A 17,383-nucleotide genomic window follows, 5' to 3' on the forward strand; every position below is an offset into this window, starting at 1 on the left:
TTCTTAACAACACATGACACATGCTTTGACATTTTGTCATCTAAAATTCATACATTGTGTGTGCTTTAAGTAGAGTTTTCATGGTCACTGCAGTCCTCAGGGGTTTCAGAGTCAAAACAAGTGTGTTTGTGTAAATCATATAGAGAAGATGAAGGGCTACGGCTCTGATTAAACATCATCCAACCAGATTCATCAAAGCAGATAAAGCTGTGTCCTCAGGCTATCTTTGACTTTACCGGCAGCTGCTGTTTTACAGGATTCCTCTGTTTTATTAAAGTCAGACACTATTTATAACACAAACCATACAACCAAATCTCTAGGTTGGATAAACCTCAGGCATTTGGTCAGCTTACACAGAAACACCACAGAGTGGCACCAGCCCTGTAATTTCACAGTTCCCAGCTCAGATTTAGATCTTATTTGGAACTGAGATGTGAAACCATGTGAAATCCTGTGATAACTCAGATAGCTCAGTGTTATTCACTCACCTACATGTGACAGACCTCCCTTCTGGACGATTTTACTGATGGCTGGTTTCACGTCATTGGAGCTGGAGAACTGTTTCAGACTGAATTCTGTGACCGCATCATCCCTGGATCAGAAATTAAATGCTTATCATTCATCACGCCAGTTATATTTATGTACAGTTGTGTATGACAGCATGTAAATTAATTTAGAGATGTACAAATCTGCAAATCTCCTGATTACTGGTCAGAACTGAAACTCCAAGAACCGCTGACTTCAATAAATGATACATTAAACTCAAAACAAATCAAGCTAGTTTGGGATCAGTAAGGTTTAAAAAATTAAAAAATTCTACTTCAAACAAATGCAGTTTGTTTGATCTTTTTATTCATCAAAGAATCCTGAAAAATAAAATGTTAGACGGTTTCCACTGAAATATGAAGCAGCACGACTGTTTTCAACACTGATAATAATCATAAATGTTTCTCGAGCATCAAATCATCATATTATAGTGCTTTCTGAAGGATCATGTGACACTGAAGACTGGAGTAATGATGCTGAAAACTCAGCTTTGATCACAGGAATAAATTACACTTTACTATATATTCACATAGAAAACAGCTGATTTACATTGGAATAATATTTCACTGTTTTTGCTGTATTTTTGTATTTGATCAAAAAAATACATCCTTGATGATTATACTGTGAGAGAATAAACACAAAAAAATCTTGCAGAATCTAACAGTAGTGTATATAAAAATATATTAAATTCCTTAAATTTGATGTACAATCACCTTTAGGATTCATACACATCTCTGAGGTTCTTGTAATGTAAATAAGTTTTCATTTTAGTCAGTGAAAAAATAATGATATTGTATCTTTCAGTGGATCTTTCATCTAAACAAGTGTGCAATATATTAATAATCTGTAAATATTATAGTCTATTCTGACTTAACCTAATCGTGTCTTAAGATGGTCATATTTTTATTCTTTAACCTTATTATTTGTTTTGTTGTTGTATTTATATGTGTACATTGGAAGATTTATTACCAAGAAAAATGCCTTGTGTGTGCGAACAGAATTGGCAATAAAGCTCTTTCTTATTCTGAGGGGAAATTAATGTATGCTAAAACCAAATTTTATTCGTAATTTAACGAATACTAACGGGATCATGTTAGTTGTAGGTCAAGTGACAGTCCCTCACTTGTTGTTATTAATAATCCTCCAGCATCTGTCTGTTTCTGGCACAGGGACACATTATTACCCGTATTGAATGATGCCCATCATGGCTCCTTCTGCGCCCACATTCAGAGCCTGGGAAACCTCCACGAGGAAGTCTTTCTGAATCTTGAATCGTCGTTTCCCAATACTCCAGCTGCCATCCATGAGGAACGCAATATCAACTTTACAATCTACAGAGACGGATGAGAATTGAATGAGAGGCATGAAAAGAAGCGAGTATTAGTCTGTTATCATCAGTGTCGGGTTTTGAAGGAATGTACGTGGATCTCCGTGTGTCCGATCGCTGAGTTCAGGAGCTCTGGCTGTTGATTCCTGTCCTCGAGTGCTGAATCCTGGGAATGAATCCTGCTATTACACATCAACCCTGTACCTTATCTACAGTACTGTGAAGAACTGTATGACCATATTATCAAGTCCAAATTTAAAATCAAATAGTTTGCCTACATAAGTGCTTTTCTGAGAAGAATCACTACAAGAAGCTGGTACTGGTAACTGGTACTTCTGCTGATCAAGTTACTTAACTTTTTAATGCAAAACATGTAATAAAGCAACACAGGCTCATTGCAAAGACATTCCTGCGAAATTAATTTTTTAAAGTGTACTTTAAAGTGAAATGTCCAATGAGTGGCACCAAAAGCATGTTGAATTTTCACGTAAACAGATGAATGTGAATGTAGTAGCTTTTTATTATGTTGATTGTTTCGGAAAGGAAATGTCCAGTGAGCGGTGTTTAAAGATTAATGCTTGAAAATAACATTGCACCTACACTAAACCCTAACCGATAGTGTGTACAAAACAAAGATGAGATAAAAACACATTTGCTGAAGCAACCGTGCCATTTGAAAGCTTCTTTGAGCTTTTATCGTGACTCGTACCCGAGCGATTCTGCACTGCTGTATCAGGTGAGCTACTGAGCAAGTTTACTTCGTTAAAAAAGCCACACAAATAGAGCTATTTATGTGATGCATACATCAATGTATTAGTTTACAAATCATGCACTATGATAAAAGTGTTTCAGCTCATAACATGTGTAAGGAACAGCGTGAAAATAAGTTTATATTAATCAGTAATATTTCCCTGTAATCATAATTTTTGTGAAAAGGAATACAATTTGTTGGTGTTTTACTGTATTTAGTGTTCATTTCATCTGGAAACTGCAGTGAATTGTATGTATAGATACGTTTTTCCAATGAGCTTGTGTGGCATTAAAGGCTTTAATATGCCTCTATAAATACTTCAGTTAGTAGCCTCTGTGACAGTAATCACACACTAATTAATCATTAATCACACAATCATTAAAAAAACATCCAATATCCAATCACAGTTTCTTAAAGTGCCCCATTATGCTTTTTCTGATATTTCCTTTCATGTAGTGTGAAATAGAGATGTTTGTGAGTTTAAAAGATCTGCAAAGTTTCATAGATCAAAGTGGAGATAAAAGAGTTTTTGTCTTCAAAAAGAAAGAATCGTCAGTAATTCAGTCTCACTTCCTGCTCAATCTATATAGGTTTGTAAATAATTAGCATAATGCCAGGCAGTGGTCTTGATTGGCTGAACAGCGTCTCTTTGCTCCGCCCTCAAACACTAGTGTATCTGAGACTGGAAGAGTTTGGTTCGTGTTGTTCGCGTCGAGAAGACGCTGTTTTCTGAGATTGATACGGTAAAACCCACGCCATCGTTACTGTTCGTATCACTGTGTGATCAAGAGCTGAGATTCAGATATGATAATGAGTGTTTGCTTTCTGACCAATCACAGCAGAGCAGCTCTCAGAGAGGCGGGGCTTAGAGAGATCAATCTTTGATCAAAGCATTTCTGAGAGAAAATATCTGACGCTGCAGTGGAGATTATGAGGAAATTCAAATGCTTTTTTTTTTTATTTGGAGCATGTAAACATATCATAGGAGATTCCAAAATAACATTAGGAAACTTTAAAAAAGCATAATAGGTGCACTTTAAGCAGACACTGGACTATATTGTGCATTGTGAGAGAACTGTGGGCTTTTGTATATAAATGTGTTTGTGTTTTTGACACACCTGTGGTGTGTGTTGTCTCAGATGGAGGCTTGTGTTCTTCTGGCTCAGGAGCTGGAAACAGAAATCATGTACACATGAATCAGACCTCCAGATTCACAAAGACACAGTGACTCATAGTGAATGTGACCCTCCCCACTACAGTAACATCAGTAACAGATTTCAGATCAGCCCTGTGGTTTTAAACATATACAGTAAAGCAGAGGGCCATAAACTTCTTCTCATGAATCCAGACACCGTAAAACCGACCCTGTGGTAACAACCCAGAATCCAGCAGAAGAAGACTGAAGTTCCCGAAGACTCTTCTGGATCCAGATCGGGACAGAAACTATCGTGATATAGAGTGGGCGGTCCAACACTGCCATCAGAGACTTACTGCAAGCTTCCTACCATTCCTATACTCACTCGTTTCCTCGAAGAAGCATTTATTTGTTCTGTTCTCTCTATGCTATTGTATTTGGCTTCATGAGTATAATGTATTATTATTAACCTTTAATTAACCAGGAAAGTCACTTAAGAACAAGTTCTTATTTTCAACATCAGGAGAGTTAAAATCTCCTGAAAGTCGAGCAAAAATACATCACCACACAAACACACACACACACACACACACACACACACACACACACACACACACACACACACACACACACACACACACACACACACACACACACACACACATTCATTTAAAACATACATTTAAAGGGATAGTTCACCCAAAAATGATAATTCTGTCAGTAATTACTCTCCCTCATGCTGTTCAACCCCGTAAGACCTTCGTTCATCTTCGCAACACGAATTAAGATATTTGTGATTAAATCTGAGAGCTGGATCACTCCTCCATAGGCTTCTAAGGGATTGAAACTTGTTCCCCGAAAAGTTATTAAAGACATTGTTAAAATAGTCCAAGTGACTACAGTGACTCAATCTTAAGTTTATCAAGCGACGAGAATACTTTTTGTGCGCAAAAACAAACAAAAATAACGACTTTATTTCAACTATTCATTTCCTTCTCTGTGGGCCTCGAGTCAGTTAGTGTGATAGCGAAGTGTGATAGCGTAGTGAGTTAGCGTAGTGTGATAGCGTAGTGTGATTGCGTAGTGTGATAGCGTAGTGTGATAGCGTAGTGTGATAGCGTAGTGTGATAGCGTAGTGTGATTGCGTAGTGTGATAGCGTAGTGTGATTGCGTAGTGTGATAGCGTAGTGTGATATCGTAGTGTGATAGCGTAGTGTGATAGCGTAGTGAGTTAGCGTAGTGTGATAGCGTAGTGATAGCGTAGTGTGATTGCGTAGTGTGATAGCGTAGTGTGATAGCGTAGTGTGATAGCGAAGTGTGATAGCGTAGTGTGATAGCGTAGTGTGATAGCGTAGTGTGATAGCGTAGTGTGATAGCGTAGTGTGATAGCGTAGTGAGTTAGCGTAGTGTGATAGCGTAGTGATAGCGTAGTGTGATTGCGTAGTGTGATAGCGTAGTGTGATAGCGTAGTGTGATAGCGAAGTGTGATAGCGTAGTGTGATAGCGTAGTGTGATAGCGTAGTGTGATAGCGTAGTGTGATAGCGTAGTGAGTTAGCGTAGTGTGATTGCGTAGTGTGATAACGTAGTGTGATAGTGTAGTGAGTTTTTGTGCGCAAAAACAAACAAAAATAACGACTTTATTTCAACTATTCATTTCCTTCTCTGTGGGCCTCGAGTCAGTTAGTGTGATAGCGAAGTGTGATAGCGTAGTGAGTTAGCGTAGTGTGATAGCGTAGTGTGATTGCGTAGTGTGATAGCGTAGTGTGATAGCGTAGTGTGATAGCGTAGTGTGATTGCGTAGTGTGATAGCGTAGTGTGATTGCGTAGTGTGATAGCGTAGTGTGATATCGTAGTGTGATAGCGTAGTGTGATAGCGTAGTGAGTTAGCGTAGTGTGATAGCGTAGTGATAGCGTAGTGTGATTGCGTAGTGTGATAGCGTAGTGTGATAGCGTAGTGTGATAGCGAAGTGTGATAGCGTAGTGTGATAGCGTAGTGTGATAGCGTAGTGTGATAGCGTAGTCTGATAGCGTAGTGTGATAGCGTAGTGAGTTAGCGTAGTGTGATAGCGTAGTGATAGCGTAGTGTGATTGCGTAGTGTGATAGCGTAGTGTGATAGCGTAGTGTGATAGCGAAGTGTGATAGCGTAGTGTGATAGCGTAGTGTGATAGCGTAGTGTGATAGCGTAGTGTGATAGCGTAGTGAGTTAGCGTAGTGTGATTGCGTAGTGTGATAACGTAGTGTGATAGTGTAGTGAGTTAGCGTAGTGTGATAGCGTAGTGTGATAGATAGCGTAGTGTGATAGCGTAGTGTGATAGCGTAGTGTGATAGCGTAGTGAGTTAGCGTAGTGAGTTAGCGTAGTGTGATTGCGTAGTGTGATAGCGTAGTGTGATAGTGTAGTGTGATAGCGTAGTGTGATAGCGAAGTGTGATAGCGTAGTGTGATAGCGTAGTGTGATAGCGTAGTGTGATAGCGTAGTGTGATAGCGTAGTGTGATAGCGTAGTGAGATAGCGTAGAGCTACGTCACACGTAGGCTCACTATTGGCCGACGCTGGTCATGTGTGTGATGCGTGTGACGTACAACACAGAAGCGCTGCGCTGTTACACTAGTGAACTCACTCGACGCCCACAGAGAAGGACATCAATAGTTGAAATAAAGTCATTATTTTTGTTTGTTTTTGCGTACAAAAAGTATTCTCGTCACTTGATAAACTTAAGATTGAGCCACTGTAGTCACTTGGACTATTTTAACGATGTCTTTAATAACTTTTCGGGGAACAAGTGTCAATCCCTTAGAAGCCTATGGAGGAGTGATCCAGCTCTCAGATTTCATCACAAATATCTTAATTCGTGTTCCGAAGATGAACGAAGGTCTTACGGGGTTGAACAACATGAGGGAGAGTAATTACTGACAGAATTTACATTTTTGGGTGAACTATCCCTTTAAGGCTGTGATAAAAACACTCCCTATAAGTTTTTTAAATGCAGAAATTAAATTTCATGTCTCAGTTGAGTTCTGTCAAGTCACGCTAATTTCTATAGCACTTTATATAATACGGATTGTTTCAAAGCAGCTTCACCAGTAATAAACAGGAAAATAAAAGAATCAATGATGCAATTTTTTACTCCATTAAATATGAGACAACTTCTGTGAGACCCACTAAACCAGATCATCTTGGCCATGTTGTAAAACCTGCTAAAACCAACTAAGACCAGCGAACCAGCTTGGGATAGTTTACGATTTTATTTCAATAGGAAACCCTTGTTTTAACATATGGAGCACGTGTTATAGCACATGTAAACAGTAACATATACTCTTTCACATAGACTTTTATGCTTTTTTTTGCATTACTACAAAATAAAATAAGAGAATACTTACAAAACTGTCCAAAGTCATACGGGTGCTCATACTGTGTGTTATCAGGCCTTGGGTCAAGAACTGCAGAAGAGAGGCAGCATGTGCAGGAACTGTTAGTTCAGCGTACTGCATTATGGAAAACATACCCATAATACCTGTGTGAATGTGTTAGCAAAAAAAGCCAGACAATCAAAAGCTGTAAAGAAAAGCGTAGCTTACCACCTGTTCTCTGACATGGATGATAAAGCTAAAGTCATATAGCAGAAACACATGCTATGAATGTTTTGATATCATATGGGCCGCACATTGGCATGGATTTATTAAACGGCCTTGAAAGCTTATGACATGGTCTTAAACCACATGAAGGAAGTGAATGCAGTGTACAAATCAGTAGCAGATACTGTAGGAACCTGCATACATTGATATGATGCTATGGTGATCAAAACAGGCATGTGCTATACACACTATGAAGCCATAATGCAGATTTATGTGTTTCTTTTTTATTCTCCTCTGGTACTGTAGTGGATTTACAGTATAACAACATGAAACCCTTACCTGCGGGGTCACCAGAGCTCGCCCTGCTCCATTTATTGGCTGTGTTTGGCACTGAGTGGCTACTATCTGAACACAGAAAGTGATGGTTGGGCCTCATGTCAGATTTAGACATGATGGAGTAAGTATTAGCATGAATTATTATGTGTTTATGGATATTCACTTGGAATTTAAAAGCATTTTTAGCCTTCGTTTATGTCTTCTTTAATGTTTGTTAATGGAGGGTTACGTTATTGAACTGCATAATGATTCTGATACCTGTCGGCCTTCTGGTGCCAGAGAACCAATCAGGTCGTGCGTACGCGGGGTGCGTCCAATCTCGTCGTACCAATGCTAGACAGGGAGATTTAGAAACTGCTTACAAAACTTTATCAACATACAAGACTTGAACTGATTCTCTCTAGACAAGAGACAAACAAGCTAAAGTTTATGAAGCATGGAAATATTAATTCAATTACATGAGCAAGAAAAGCTTTATATTTGTTATTACTTTTATAAATGTTCTTAGAATTTACAAAAAAAACAACCAGAGACACAAAAAGTATGAAGTTATGGTCTGTGGACAGGTGGTTTTAAAATAATGAACTGGTACTTTTGGGTTAACATTCTAGTATTCATCTTTGATTACAGAACAGTCCTCGAATTAGTTTGGCTGAACACAATTCCAAGATCTCTGATATTTAGTCAAGATATTTAGACTTTTCGCTGTTTGTATCACTCCACTAATCTGTGTTTGTTCCAGACCGACACTCAGTGGGGGGGTTACTGTGACTCTTTCAACAGAAGAGTGAGTCATTGAATTATTCACTAAACCGATTCGCTTAAAAACACATTATTTATCATTTAATGTTAAAGTCTCCCTGTGGTGAAAATCTAGATTTTTAATGTTGTTTATATGTCTATGTGGTGTTTTTAATATGCTTTAAGACAAACCATGTGTAAATTCATAAGTCGACAGCATTGCTGAGTATTTCCTCCTTAAAACTGCAGTGAACCAAAGACAGTGTCAAAAACACGCTTTGAAATCGCTGGTGTTTCTGACGTCACAAACTACCTTGTAACCAATCAGATCAACGTGTGATCGTCAACGAGTGGATCTCTGAGTGAGTGAGTGGGTGGAGGCGGGGCTCATTTGCATATTCATAGAACCGCGCATACTAAATGAGGCATGGGTGTCAAGTTACATTCGAGATATTTTAAGGCATTAAGTTTTTGTTTTGTTTTCAAAGAAAAAACGTTTACATATGTCAGTTTTGTGATCAAACAAACTCATAAAACTCATTAACAAACATTACAAACTGTGTTGCTCAGAGACACAAGTGTCGATTCAGGTTTGATTTTGTTTCTGAAATATTGGCTTATTTGATAAGAGAGCAAAGTTAGTGGCAATATTACGTGTAAAAATCAAGATAAATAAATATTAACATTCTGTTTATTGATCTGTAGTGTAAAATCATCAGATATTTTGTGCCGTAGGTAAGTGTCAGGATTCAGTGAAAGGGGAATCAACTGAAAGATCCTTGTTCATGCCTTAGGAACAAATGACAGGGCTAGTACATTAGCATCTAGTTTATTACTGGTCTTTAACAAAGTCCTTTTAGGCGAGTCGTGCCACTCGGCCGCCATCTTGGCAACGCCTCCGGGCAGCTATTTCAGACTAACAAGACCAGGCTCCTGTCTAAATGAATGGGCAGAGAGTCAGAACTGCACTTTCACTGCTAACCGGGACATAAACACTGCATGTATAGAAACAGCAGTAAAATATGATAAAAATCGCTGAAAAAGTTTGATGACTTTGCCCCAAAATAAGGTTTAAAACGCCTTTTTCCCCACAGGTTATACTTTACTACGCATGCGCAAGGGTTCTCTCCCTCTCTGCCGCGCGCGCTGCACGGTTTGAAGCACAGTATGTGTGAGCTCTCGCTCGCTCGCTCTAGATTCTGGGAGATTTGAACTAATTTGCGGGCATCAGGGAGCCGCTATAAATATGCGGTAGACACTTGGGATGTCTGATATTTACACAACGCACACATACACTGCATATCAAATATGCCGCCTTTTCAAACAGTAACGTATTTTCCACTGTCGCAAACCTCAACTGTGCGCATGCGTCAGTGGAACCAGACGATAGGCTTAAATGTTTCCCGGCTTGACTGTTAAAGGCAGACGATTGGCTTTCCAGCGGGAGGGGCGGGACATGTTCATACAAGCGCCATCTTTGGCGTTACGGGTTTTCCCTATATAGTTGTATTGAGGATTGAGTAAGTGGCATGTCTCTATAAATAGTCTCTGTCTTTAACTTAGTTGACATCAATGACACTGGTGAAGTAGAAAGCTCAATATTTGTTTATTGGCTTGTATGGTTTCTTTATTTGAGAGCCTTACTAATGTATAAATGTGCTTTACCTGATCCCTTTAGATGCAAAAAAGAGCATTGGACTTCTTTTGCGTTGTTTGATGTGTATCCGCACTCATTGAAAGACACGCACAAGCTAATAAACGGCATCTGCAGATACTTACTGGGATTAGACTGCGGCGTGTGTTGCTTTCTCTCAGACTGCGGCTGCACCCGACTCAAAGCTGCTTATCAATGTGAAACAGATGGAACAATATCCAAGAGAGAAGAAAGCAAGAGTTCATGCCTGCACCGCAGCTGCTGCTGAGTGATGTCTGAATTGAGTGAATGAGTCATGCAAACCTGACGCTGAGGGAACATGCGGCTGTCTTCGGATGGTGGAGATCATCTCTGGCCTTTGAACACCTGCCGTCAAACTCAAACATGTTTAAGACAAGCCACATCTAATGCTGCACCTCACGGAAACAATACAGTCCTTTTACTTTACAATGGAAACCTGTCAAAGCCAACTAGACCAAGAACATTCATACTTACTGGTTCATTCCTAACCAGCCTGAATAGTGGCTAGAATTAAAATGTATTGGCTAGTTTACTATGCTGGTTCATCACAGTGTTGGTGTTAGTTTACCTAGAGTCACCAAACTCCGTAAATACAGGCAAACCAAACATTATTCAGATGACAGATACTATTTTTTATATTTTTTTACTAGTGTGTGCAGGACACTATAGTTAATTTATGTAGAGAGTAAAATAAAGTAAACTGTGAGATATTATACCCACAAATTCTTCATACAGTGACTACCAGTAAACATTATAAAAATTTGGGACCAAAAATGATTGGGACACTTTGAGCTGATCATGTTTTGCTGAAGTGTTTTTTCTTTAATTGCTAATGCACCTTTTTACACCACAGACTGAACAACATGAAGCATTGCTTGGTAACTGGTTGAGCTAAACTGGTATTATCTAATTGTGTAGTTAAATTTAACAGCTGACAGATATTCAACATAATTCATGTGTGAGAGTCTAACAGAAGGACGGACAAAACCAGTCAAATATCAAGTTCATAACTCTGAGTTCTTGTCACATTTTATTACCATTTTCTAAACTATAGCGAATACACTGTGATAATGTGAGAAATGTTGAAGGTGTGTGAATACATTTTGGTTTGACATTTTTCATTAGCTCCAACCAACAGGAAGTCGGCCATCTTGGATTTAAATGAGAATCTTTTGAAAATTGCAGAATTTTATTTTTTTTAAACTCCTCCAAGGAGATTAATACAATTCTCACCAAACTTGGTAAAGATGATTGCCAAGACATTAAAGATGCTTAATTGCGAATGGATTTTTGATATCTTGAATGATGTTACCATGGCAAGGGAATTAATGCCAAAAAAAGAGAACCAGGAAGAGTCTCATATACTAGTGCATTTTCTGATGTAGATTAAATTGTACACTTGCTCATGAGGGCTGATCACATGAATGTTGCTATTGTTGTTCACAGTCATAGCGCCACCAGCTGGCAGCAGGAAGTGACACATAAAAACAGATTTTGAAACACATTCACATTTGGATTAAAGAGACATAGACATACAAAAGAGAAAACAGCAAGATCAACACAACTCATCCAGCTCAGTCAGGACACAAACAATCACCAGTAAAACTCAATAAAGCTATTTACTTTCAGAAAGTATTAAAGTAAAAAGTACTTAAAAACAAAGCACAACAGTCAAACATCACAATTAAAGGAAACACAGACAGAGTAATAGGAGTGTGGTTTACCTGTGTTGGTACGTGGTAAAAACCTATTGGCATAGACGGAGCTGCCTCTAAATGCTTTAGACAAATGTTAGAGTTTAGGGCTTGTGTTACTGACAGGAAGTGAAGATTACACAGTGTCAAAGTAGGACATACCTTGCGTAGGACCCTTTCCTTGGGCACTCTGTGATTGTCCTACATGCCGCATTTAGAGAGAACAGAGATATTGAAGCAGTAGATATATTCTCAGTTTCGTTTTCAGTTGTAACAGTTACCTTAAAGTCAACATGAAATCCTGGTCTCACTGTACAGGATTCATCAGTGCATTTTATTCTAAAGAAAAAAAATATCTTTAACCTTTATCAAAATGTTAGTATTAATACACTTTGCCTTTGACACAACTGGTGCTCAACCCAGTGTTGGAGTAAAGCATTACAAGTAACGTGCATTATTTAATCAGACTACTTTTTGATATGACAAGTAAAGTAACGCATTAGAAGTAACGTGTATTATGTAATCAGATTACTTTTATATATAATGAATAATTTATTATAAGTAATGTGTATTATGCAGTGGTGGGCCGTCAGGGTCACTATCAGAGAATCACTGACTTGCACTTTAATATATTTTTTCCATGAATGAGTATTTAATTATTCCCAATAGTTCATTCTCTTAATTTCATCGTTTTTCTCTTGGTTGCGCTGCTTCCAGTAGTGTATGCTTATGTTAGAGCTTTTAACCAATCATATTTCAGCCATCGTGTTGTCAGGGTCAAAGAAATCTGCTTGAGGCCTTCAGAATCGACAGTGCGGCACCTGTAGCTTAAAGTGAATGGCAATGCAACTGTTGCTTTAACCAATCAGATAATCAGTCAGATTTAATCAGCCAATCAGATTAAGATTTGACTGCACTGGGGCCATCTAGCAGGCTTTACGGCAATTCGACATAAACACACATGCCATATGATACTGTGTGTGATGTTTTACCACCTCGGTAGACACACTCCACACGATAAAGTTGGCCGGCTCCGATAATAACAAATGCACGTGAGCAGCGGTAGGAAAGGGGGAGGAGGGGCCGCAAGTGAGTTTTTTTACGACATTGTTGTGAAATATATGCTTCACAGCTGTAGGGGGCGCTCACTGAGAAAACATGCGACAACAAAAGTGAAAATCAGCGAGGAAATGGCTAGAGTTGCCGAGTTCCCCTTTAAAACGTATGCCAGAAATATGACAGGACTCGACTTTCAGCGATAGAAAAGTCTTATTGTTGGAACTGAAACGCACAGATAACCTGTACAACAGAGTAGTTGAAGTCTTCTTGAGGAAAGAAATAAGGATGGATTTTGTGTAAAAAATAATCGGTAGTATAATGCCTTTTTTGCCCCCATTTTTTCCGTGGTGAATATGAATTTGTTCTTAATTTTTCCTTTAAATTTATGATCGAAACTTCATTTTTTTTCAAACATTCTTACTATTGTAAAGTCTGAAAAGGGACTATTGTAACCCTTGAACGACAAGACAAGAGGCTCCGTTTCTGAACTTACTGGACGTAATCGGAACGCAAGGAACCGCTGTACAAAAACGCACCAGCATTAACTCGCCGCATTAACCCTATAAGTGCTGGTGCAAAATAAAAACAGAAATTTCACAACAATTATAGAGAGCTGCTATACTATTAAAAGTTATTAATTCAGGTTGGACACCCCTGAAGGCCTAGGTGTGAAATGCACGGCCCGCCACTGGTATTATGTAATCAGACTACTTTTTGATATAACGAGTAATGTAACGCATTACAATATGCATTATTGAATCAGATGACTTTTGGATGTTACTAGTAAAGTAACTTTTTAAAAAGTAATGTGTATTACGTAATCAGAATTTTTTATATAATTAATAAAGTAACCTGTATTAGGTAATCAAATTACTTTTTTTGATGAAACAAGTAAAGTAACGCATATAGTGATGTATTGCATAATCAGATTACTTTTGATGTAACAACTAAAATAACGCATTAGAAGTAACGTGTATTATGTAATCAGATTACTTTTTTATATAATGAGTAATTTATGACAAGTAAAGTGTATTATGTAATCATATTACTTTTTGATATAACGAGTAAAGTAACGCTTTACAATATGCATTATGTATTCAGATTACTTTTTGAACTAATAAAGTAACTTTTAACAAGTAATGTGTATTAGGTAATCATTTTTTTAATATAAATGTGTAAAGTAACGCCAGGTGAGAAAAAGTAACGCAAAAGTAACGTAATGCATTACTCTGCATAAAATGTGAATTTCCTTTAAATTTCTTTACATAAAAAGTTATGTAATTAGTTCATTTTTAAAGAGAAAAAGGAAAACTGGAACATTACTTTTAAAAGTAACTTTCCCAAACACTGGCTTGAACTACAACTGCCACTGGTATGGTAATCCGTGGATGAAATAGAACTCCACCATACAATTTTCTTCTTATTAAATATCTTTGTCACTCGTCATGCTGTGGAAATGAAATGCTGTTTCATGCGTTTCTTTAAAGTGGATTAGATAAAAAAAAGGGGATTTCACAGGCCAACACCATCTACACTCCAAAAGTCAGACAGTTACTACAATAACAAGAATCAAAGGAAAACGGCAAGATATTGTTAGCTCGGTAAACCACCACAAAAAACAAAAAACACCCAGATATCTCTGAATAAAATTATACGACAGCAGAAAGCAGCTGCAAGAACACAAGTCCCACATGAGGGAGGCTTCAACATGCCTGCTTGACTTACGTGCAACAGAGCTGAAATACGGGTGACTGCTGCCTAGATCAGAAAGAAAGATTTTGCTTTAGAAACAGAGAGAGGAAAAAGGACGGATTGAGAGGAACCTGATCCACATTGTCCAGTCAGGATGTTCATTTCAACAGGGTACTGAAAAACTGACCCAAGAACAAATGGATAAAAGCATAGGATTGATTTTACTATAAAGGACTATGAGTCATTCAAGGAATTTAATTAAAGATTTAAACAGGCATTAAACAGATTGGCTCACCTGGCTCGCGGACTTTATGAAAGGTGGCCCGTGGCTTGGCTGATGTGGTTGTGGGCGGAGCTGTGGAGGTGGGCGTGGTCACAGGAGTGGTTGTGGGCGGAGCTGTGGTGGAGCTCGGCTCCGCCTCTGGAGCCTCTGTCACCGGTGGCACTGGGGAGTACGACAGTTCTTTGGTTACACTTTAGGAAACATGAATGGATGATGAGCTGCTACTGGACACTGACATTCATCATCGAAGAGCTTCTGTGAACAAGATTCTGACCATGGATCCACACTCTATCAGGTTCTGCCAAAGAGGAGTTTGCTGGGAGTTTAGCAATCCCATGATCTTGGCATTGTTAGCACCATGCATTATTGTTTGAGCTAAAGGCTTAAAGACATAGAAATATGACAAACTAGCATTATTATCTGGCTAAAACACTTACCTCTTTTCACTGTGGTGGGTCCAAAGACCAGAGTGGATGGATATATCACTCCCTTCTTTGGTTTACCCACTGACACATAAAACCAAAGGTTATAAATCCAACATTGTAAACTTAAGTTAAACAATGTGAGAAAATAAGTTTCTTACGAAATTAGTGTCTTTCCATGTTTCTCATTTCATTTTGATTGCTATAGCGAGCCTACATGTAGGAGTGTTTGCTCAGAGTAAAGTTCTCCCTACCTGAGACCGAAAATGATTCTCTCCAGTTGGGTAAGGACAGGGATCGGACACCGTTGGCAAAGCTGCCCTTGTAGATCGCCTGTCCTGCCATCTTCATCACAATGACCTTTCCTCCAGAGTTACTGATGACTCCACTGAAAACAACAAACAGCAAAAGACCATGCATGTGACATCTAGTAAATTCGGTAGCTTTAAGCAAATATCTAGACAAAACATTCAATTTAATTAACAGATAATTATAGAATGATATGCAAATGCATTTTCTTAATTAGATATGCAATTCAATTGAGATCTTGCAACTTCAATTTGACTGAGATCCAATGGCAAAGAGGGTTTGATCACTTCTGGAGATAATCCAAACTCAATGCATGTAGTCTGTCTTATACTGCTGTGTACAAAATGTGTACCAAAGTATAAGAGGGAAAGGAGATCCAGGAGACAGCGGGGAATAAGTTAAGGGCATGATGCAGATCAGCAGCCCACATGTGCACTAACCGATACACCACAGCAAGCAATAAGAAACAGTATTTGTTGAAGAGGCATTTTGTGCAACCTGATCCACCTGTGTAATTCTGCTCATTTATCAAGTTTTATAGTGTCAGAACTTGACCACTGAAGCCATAATAAATACAATTCATGTACTCTCCAAACCTCTCAGGAGCCCCTCTAAACAGACGGCTGAGGATCAGATGCTACCAGATGCTCGCAATAGTAGTTTGATAGTTTATTTTCGATTAGATTAGCAACTTGTGATTTGGTCAAGGCAGCCCAAGTTATAGCATAGTATTGTCTTTTACACTAATACTGATCAAACTTTAACATCGGGTCTCATTAAACACAATCTGTTTGAGCTCACCTGTGAATAGCAGCATTGCAGATACTGGATATTGAGGCAAACACACCCGTCCCATAGACCTTCTCCTTGCTCTCCCTGCAGTTACCTGGACACTTCACAATAAACTCTGGGAGATTGATCTTTCCAGACCGCATTCCACATTCAATTGCTGGAACGACTGGAAAAGCAGAATCAATGTCAGAAGAATCTGTCAAACATGCAAATTACTATTATCATAGACTCTCAAAAAACAAAACAATCAAAAGTTGTCACTGTCACTCTTTCACTAGCTACTAATATATAGCATTCAGGTACTAAGGTGTACCTTTGAGATACTAATATGCACCATTTAGGTATAAATAAGGTAAAAAGGAGTATATTTTGAAAGGGTCCCATTCATTGAAGCTACCTTGTTTTTGCTTTTTGTTCTTTTCATTTGGCTTTGCTCCACTGGATGTCAGCAGAAATGCTAGGAACATACAGAACATAATGCAAAAGCAAATTACGAGACAACATAATCCAAGTTATTACATTCTCTGAACTCAAATAAGACCAATGTAAGACTTTTCCTGGAGTATTTTCAGAACTAGCAGTAGCAGTAACAGTAACACTGTAATCCGAAATAAAGCATAAGGGCTTTATCTCCCTAATACTCGTTCCTTCCACCTCTCTGATGTTGAACGGGCTGTAAATTCAGCTAGTGTTTTGTCTTGTGTACGTAATGTAAACATGTGAAACCGCTTATAGCAGCACAAAAAAAAGACATCACAGAGTCTCTAAAATGAATACTTTTCTTTATATTTACTGTTTATGAAAGTATATAAATACATATAAAGCCTGTGTCAGATTTATATTAAATAGTTAAATCAGTGACAATAACAATAGTAAACCACAGAATTTATGCTGAAAATTCAGCTTTTCACAGGAATAAATAACACTTTAGTATATTTCTGTCAGGACCACTATCGTCAAATACGATTGACCATTAGAATATAGTTTGGATTGGCGGTATGGTTCTGTTCTGGGCAAGAACTCCCTGCACATCCAGTCAGCCTAGC

General features: G+C 38.3%; 2 protein-coding genes across 6 annotated transcripts in view; one reads left to right on the forward strand and one right to left on the reverse strand.

Annotated features, from left to right (window-relative positions):
- The window catches only part of mpc1 (mitochondrial pyruvate carrier 1), a 320,247-nt gene that overhangs the window by 133,882 nt on the left and 168,982 nt on the right, over positions 1–17,383 (forward strand). The window lies entirely within an intron of this gene.
- The window catches only part of vit (vitrin), a 50,474-nt gene that overhangs the window by 19,428 nt on the left and 13,663 nt on the right, over positions 1–17,383 (reverse strand). For 2 of the 5 annotated variants that reach the window (XM_077237587.1, XM_077237586.1), the window contains exons 3-19: positions 16,735–16,794; positions 16,347–16,503; positions 15,491–15,624; positions 15,252–15,320; positions 14,827–14,976; positions 14,565–14,597; positions 11,943–11,981; positions 11,811–11,864; positions 10,369–10,431; positions 10,191–10,250; positions 7,929–8,003; positions 7,674–7,739; positions 7,140–7,199; positions 3,743–3,793; positions 1,968–2,039; positions 1,730–1,877; positions 489–592 (exon numbers count right to left, since the gene is read on the reverse strand). In XM_077237587.1, coding sequence (XP_077093702.1) covers positions 489–592; positions 1,730–1,877; positions 1,968–2,039; positions 3,743–3,793; positions 7,140–7,199; positions 7,674–7,739; positions 7,929–8,003; positions 10,191–10,250; positions 10,369–10,431; positions 11,811–11,864; positions 11,943–11,981; positions 14,565–14,597; positions 14,827–14,976; positions 15,252–15,320; positions 15,491–15,624; positions 16,347–16,503; positions 16,735–16,794 — 1,395 coding nt within the window. The remainder of the gene's footprint in view (positions 1–488; positions 593–1,729; positions 1,878–1,967; positions 2,040–3,742; positions 3,794–7,139; positions 7,200–7,673; positions 7,740–7,928; positions 8,004–10,190; positions 10,251–10,368; positions 10,432–11,810; positions 11,865–11,942; positions 11,982–14,564; positions 14,598–14,826; positions 14,977–15,251; positions 15,321–15,490; positions 15,625–16,346; positions 16,504–16,734; positions 16,795–17,383) is intronic. The other 3 variants (XM_077237589.1, XM_077237588.1, XM_077237590.1) reach the window with 2 other exon arrangements.

This window comes from Siphateles boraxobius, unplaced genomic scaffold, assembly GCF_051911475.1.
Source record: "Siphateles boraxobius isolate OS27281-9 unplaced genomic scaffold, OSU_SipBor_1 204, whole genome shotgun sequence".
Lineage (NCBI taxonomy): Eukaryota > Metazoa > Chordata > Actinopteri > Cypriniformes > Leuciscidae > Siphateles > Siphateles boraxobius.